Raw genomic sequence first — 6,698 nt, 5'->3', positions numbered from 1 at the left:
CAATGAAACCCAAAATATAGAAGTATTACAAAAATATCCCGAATGACCATTGTCTTGCGCTTCTGCTATCACAACTACTCGGATACAATTTAGTTGCAAGCACATCACATTGTCATATACAACAATCCATGGGCATAGACCTCCTGACCGTTAATGTGTACTTACAATTTTTAATTCGTATGACTTGATGCTGGATTTCTATTATGAAGCTCTCAATCTCCCCAAAGATACACTTATCTGTCAGTGACTTTTTGCTCAGTGTTATATACATATGTTCAACAAAGATCCTTCGTATGTTCCTCATGTAGTTCCTTAAAAGGTAAATTTGACACATAAATTTGAGATTCATTCTCCGATGTTAATAGCATTCACTGTGGGAATTTCTTTATTATAACAAAACTTCTCTGTAGACATTTTTTGTATAACATCCTGTTTCTAAGAAACCTTGACATTTCGTACTTGAAATGTAGACCCTGATGTTCTTTCTTCTTACATCTAAAGAAAGCTACATATAATTGACCGTAGTGAATACAGGTCTCGCCAACAAAATTCCCACACGATCTAACGTCTGTCCCTGTGCTTTATTTACGGTAAGTGCAAAGGCTATTTTCACAGGAAACTGATGTCTGCTAAATACAAATGGCAAATCTGCTGATGAAGATGTGAGTGTTATTCTTGGTATAATAGATACGTCTCCTGTATTTTTGCCAGTAATAATTCTAGCTAATAAAACATTCTTTTCCAACTTCTCTATCACTAGTCTTGTGCCGTTGCAAAGACCTCGAGATGTATTCAAATTTCTCAGAAGCATAACTATTGTTCCTACTTTCAGAATAAGGCGATGAGGCGGCAATCCTGATGGAGTTAAAGTGTTGATAAATTCTAGTGGATAGTTTAATTGCTCCTGTAGGTCATCACATTCAACACTATCCACGCTCAAATATACACATTCATGTCCATCAATTCGTTTTACAATTTGCTCATTCACAGCATCAACAATTTCATTAGTTGGTGCCAAAATCGCTCGAGATCTCATTTTTGGAAATCTTGTAACGAGATTGAAGTTCCAAAAATGTCATCAATAATGTTAGAATGAGAAATGAAATCTTCAGGAATATTAACACTTTCATTTCCAAATATAGTGGTCTCATTGAGTTCACCATTCCCTAACCTAAGAACCCATTCTGAAAATTCATATTCTTCTGAGGACAATCTCTGGTTTACATTCAACTTCATGCATATAAATGAAGACCACAAAGTACTTCTCTTAATACACTGCTCAATAATTTGTAATTTCTAACCATGTTTCACTACAGGCAAACATTGTCGAAAATAACATCCAAGGATCATTACCTTTCCACCAAAGGGACTTTGTGAGTTCATTAAATCTTTAAGAAATCTATCAACTACATCTAGAGCGAACCTTGATGCCATAGTTACTTCATCCCAAATAATAAGAGCTGCTTCCTTAATTCGCTGTGCTTGTGGACTCGAAAGTCGTAGATCAGGTGTCGACCATGGTTCAATTGGAACTGGTAACTTGAAAGTAGAATGAACAGTGCGACCTCCTTCTAATAATGCAGCAGCAATTCCAGTCCATTCAATAGCTATAACTGATTTACCAATATATCTTAAATGAGAATGAGTGTGGAAAACAAATATGATTTACCACTGCCTCCCACCCCATCAATATAGATATATCGCTTTGACTCCGATTCATATTCCACAGCATTCATAAAGGTTTCAAAAACATGCCTCTGCTCATAATTTAATGTAGCAATTCTACATCTATTTTGCTCTTCGTCCACTATTTTCGTTAATTTATTGAAAGTACACTCTTCAGAACGTGGACATCTTAGACCAAATTCAGCACATGATTTGCCATACAAACTCAATGTGTGCTGATATCGAGTAGAGCAAAATTTTCTACCTCATCACCTACATATGTTTTCAAAAAGTCTCCATCAGTTCACTTTTGTACTTATTCCATAAATTCTCTGGATATACTGGATTGCAGAATATAAATATCAATGCTAACAATTGTCGTAACTGCTTTGGCATCCTAAACGACACTGCTTCAGTCATACATCTATCCCACTCTTCATCATCTTTTAAGAGATTTCGTCTCCTTGCTGCTTCTTTAAATGTTTCACAAACAACTCCATCCACAGTCTTCAGCTCATTGAAATTACGAGGTCCTTTCACATGCAGCCGCAAAAGCCGTAGGTGAAATTTTTCACTTTCCATTGGACTCACAGTGTACATACGAGTCACAATTCTATTTTCTCCTCTTTGCGTTTGCTTCCATTCACCATTGTAAAAGACGTAATATTCAGGAATCTCTGTGTAAAGGTACTTCCTTGCATTTTGATCTCTTACATTCAATTTAAAGAAAGCGGTCAGAGTAGTATTTCTTCGATCGGCTCTCTCAAGTGCTACCTCTTCATTGCCAGCTTGAAAATACACAGGTTGCATTTCTGGAAGATGAACAGCTAATGTGATGACATGGTGAGATTGATCGTGCATTTTAAATTGAAAAAGCCTCCAAACAGCCTCATGAGCACTAACATGTCTAGTGTCAAGAAACATTTTAATTTCATCCCAATCCATGATTCTATTTCCCTCTCGTGTAATTTCTACATTTTCCCAATCATGCCCCTTGTATACATATTTGTACAAATACTTCACACACTTCACTGTTGAACAAATCTCAACGTTGATATGGCAATTGTATTTCAGAAGTAAATAAGGGTTGTAAGAAACGACCCATCTATTGTCCACTCTGTATTTCAAAGAACCATCTTTCTTTAGAATATCTATGTATCTATTTTCATCTCTCCTCCTATACAATGGATAATCATCAACATTAACTACACTGTCATTACTGTACTGTTTGGGATACTGATATTCGCAATGTCCCTCAGTCATACATGGGGATGCTTCATTCAATGTACCACACGGTCCATGAATCATATTTGATCTTACTATTCTATGTAATCTGGGTTGATTTACAGGGTCTGGTATTTCTGCACAAACAACTTTATCAATATCATTTCCATCATGGAGTTTGTCCTCATCTGCCAATGTCAATAGTATGTGTGCATGTGGTAGTCCTCTTTTCTGAAATTCGATAACTATTACCACTGTAATAATAGTACCAAGAACGTGCTTATTCAGAAGATCATCCAATAATTCTTTAACTTTCATGTGAAAGACTCGTGCAACCATATCAGGACGATCATGAGCTTTATGAAATTTCTCTATGTTCTTTTGAATATCATCCCACAATGGGTTACATGTCATGGTAATGAAAATACAGTATCTGGTTTTCCAAACTTTGGCACAGCAGCCATGGCATCCTGATATCGTGCTTGGTACGAGCGTTTGCTTCCTTGGAATGTAGAAGGTAGAATTAAAATTCGTCCTGCAGGTACACCCCTCATGTTACATTCATTACTAATGCAATCCATCTAACCACTGGATAATTCAACACGAAGCTTCTCCTGTTCCTTTCTGATGAACTCCAATCGGTTACCTTCAACTTTCACATACGCATCAACAACATATTGTTGTGTTACTTTTCCGGCACACAACACCTGATTAAAACCTCCTCTAATTGATAATCGATAGGAATAGTACTGTAGCAGAGTTACATTTCTATTACCAACACAATGTTTTATATCTGTGTTCCAACCCTTCTCTCCATGAGGAAAGAGTAGAGGGTATGTCATGGGATCGACATTCTCACTGAATGGATTAATACGTTCAAGCTTCCCAGGTTCTGTGTGTATACAAAAATCTCTATTAGTAGGTGGTTCACCATCATCTCCACAAAAAATTACAGCAACTTCATTTGCACTTGGTACATTGTACCGTCTTGTTTGAAATGTATCACGGTTTCCTGTAATCCACAAAGTCAGTTTTGGATAATTTCCTACCATGTTTTCTCTTTGACTTTCATAAACATCTTTCAACATTTTTAGAGACTGAGCATAAACATTTACGGACCGTACGAGCTTATCCAAATTTCTCAGAATACGCTTATCTAGACCTTTACCTTCATTGTTTTTAAATCGTTCATTCAAAGCCTGTTCTGAATCAAGAAAATATAATTGGGCATACTTTGCAGTTTTATTTTGATGATGATGTGTTATGATAAATTTGACAGTGAATTTAAAAACAATATGGGCCTTTACAAGTCAACGTTTCAATGGATGCACCAAGAGAAGCGAATGCGAAAGCACTATTGTATGACTTAATATTTTTTCTAAATTCACAAAATGTATGATTACACTCACTTAATAAATCTTGTAGATAGACAGAATATGGAACTAATGGATCGAGTGATACTTTTCCATTGTGGCAACATTTAGAGAAAACAGACATATGCTTTTGATACTCTGCAGAGAAGTTTAAAGAATGACAGTGCTTGCATTTTCTATCTAGATCACCACAGTCATATATAATATTTCATAATCGTTTTTTTTTTTCATTTTGTATATAAGTAGCACAATATTTGAGGTGTTTCTGTTGTTTTGAGTTACTGATAATGGATATTCTACACCGTCTATCATATTCACTTTCATTTTCAATTTTTCATTTTTGCCTTGTAAGTCGCTGCATTTTCTCGATATCTGTCTCCTTTTCTCTCTTTTGACTCATTTTCTCCGACATTTTACTTACGCAGTCGAATCTTTTTGAATCGGTTTCATTATCTCTCATCTTGCACTCGTGCTCTACCTTCTTCCGTCGCTTTTTGAGGGCCGTAGGCAACGAATCCGCGTTATTATTTTCAGTCTCATACAATATTTCCGATTTTTATAAGCAATGTAACACGTCATAATGACCCCTGTCAGAGTGTCCACTGAATAAAACATTTATACACTTTTGTTACATTATATTTACATTATACATTACATTACATTACATTACATTATACTTATAGTTACATTATATTTGACGGCAATAGCTCCGATTTCTACTTCGCAACCATATACACCATTACCGTTCATGTAACTACTGTAAGCGTCCTTCGACACACTTTCGGATACAAAATGTTATGCTTCTAAAAAGAGTACATACTAGTCCCAATTTCTCAAAACTGTATCTACTACTTCCCTTCGAATTTCCATGAAACTTTCGACGGACCCCAATAGCAGTAGGGATAAAGACCTAAATAAACAATTACAGTCACCTATCATCGGAATAATTTCATAAATGTTACTTCCTAATGTTATTGTCTGAAGTTCTATCTGCACACCTTTACTTTTCTTGTATTTTTTTTCGCTTTAATGCCTCCTTTTTACCTGTTAATGTCCTTTTCCTTTGTCTTGCCATAACTATTGGCTATTTTCTTTTTGACTATTAGAAGTATTAAACAGTAGTTATATAAGTATGTTATAGAAATTATGTCTCCTGTACTTACAATAATGAAGCGCACTAGGAAAGAAATTAGAATCTTCACCGTACTTGTACTACGAATGTTCAGCACACACAGATTCAAACTCAAGATACGGTAGTTTTAAATCTCTCTGCAAGCACACAGAAGAAAACAATAATTCAGTGGGAAGTGAAATCGTATAACGTTAATAGAGATGCATCAAAATAAATGAAGTGATTGTGGTAGACGAACAGACTGTGCGTGAGTTTTCTTGTGGTTCTTCCATTTCTTTCCCCATTCTTTTCTCCAAGCTATCATCCATCTAAACATCACCATCTTGTTAGTATCGGTCCATAATCGTAGGACGTTAAAATAAAATATATACAGTCAAGATGATTATCTGGATTGTCACTTATTCGCATCGATTAAAAAAATATTGTTGCGAAAAATAATGATATAGCTTAGAACACTGTAAAAGTGAATAGAGAAATAGCACAAATGCGAATACCTTCTGCTCACAATGAAGCAATTGAGAAAGTGAAAGTGACTCTAGGCACCGAGAAGTTGATTCTTTTGGGCATGTTCAAGTATACTTCCATAACAAACAACTGTCTTTTTATATCGCTTACTATTTTGTGTGATTTGTACAATCATTTAAGCCCCCTATATATTAAAGTACAGCACTTTATTGCATTACTACCTTACCACAGTATAGCGTACCATAACTTTTTTTTCCTTTTTGCCCTTTTCCCCTTATCAGGATTTTTGATTATCCGGGTTGGATACGGTCTCACACAGCAAACAATGTGTTAAATCAACACCATTTTGGCGTCCCTGCTTGACTACCAGTTTGCTCGTGTTATTTCAGCAAGGGTCCAATGTAGCGATTTAAGACAGCTTTCGTGGTAACAATTTAACACAGAGATGAAGTTGAGCGGAACTTATGCGTTTCAGTTTGCGGTAATTAGCATAGCATTAACTTACTTTTCTGGCATTGTGTTGTTATACGTTAATCTTGCGGAGATGGTTGCTGAAGGTGAACATGAACTATTGGAAATAATTCAGTATTATGTCCCACAATTATGCCCTGTAAACTGAAGGAGACAATGATAATGGGAATGAATGAAATGGTGAAAAAGGAAAGTGGGAGGAAACGAGAGAATACTTAATAATAGTGCTCTCAAACGGGTCGGGTCAGGTCAACTCGGGTCGGGTCAGTCGGGTCAGCTCGGGTCGGGTTGTCGGGTCAGGTCAGTCGGGTCAGCTCGGGTCGGGTTATCGGGTCGGGTCACTCGGGTCGGGTCACTCGGGTCGGGTC

The 6,698-nt window shown here is 36.4% G+C and overlaps 2 protein-coding genes across 2 annotated transcripts; both read right to left on the bottom strand.

Annotated features, from left to right (window-relative positions):
• Nucleotides 1-505: 505 nt before the first annotated feature.
• On the bottom strand, nucleotides 506-1,036 carry LOC145682142 (ATP-dependent DNA helicase PIF1-like). The gene has a single exon (XM_081753731.1). It carries the CDS (start codon nucleotides 1,034-1,036, stop codon nucleotides 506-508), a length of 531 nt encoding a protein of 176 aa, XP_081609857.1.
• A 914-nt stretch (nucleotides 1,037-1,950) lies between these two features.
• On the bottom strand, nucleotides 1,951-3,303 carry LOC145682141 (uncharacterized). Its single transcript, XM_081753730.1, has one exon. It carries the CDS (start codon nucleotides 3,301-3,303, stop codon nucleotides 1,951-1,953), a length of 1,353 nt encoding a protein of 450 aa, XP_081609856.1.
• Nucleotides 3,304-6,698: the final 3,395 nt, after the last annotated feature.

The sequence above is a fragment of the Thermobia domestica genome, chromosome 3, assembly GCF_964235325.1.
Source record: "Thermobia domestica chromosome 3, izTheDome1.hap1.1, whole genome shotgun sequence".
NCBI lineage: Eukaryota > Metazoa > Arthropoda > Insecta > Zygentoma > Lepismatidae > Thermobia > Thermobia domestica.
The sequence above is the reverse complement of the archived record's forward strand: the minus strand, read 5'-3'. Positions and strand labels throughout refer to the sequence as shown.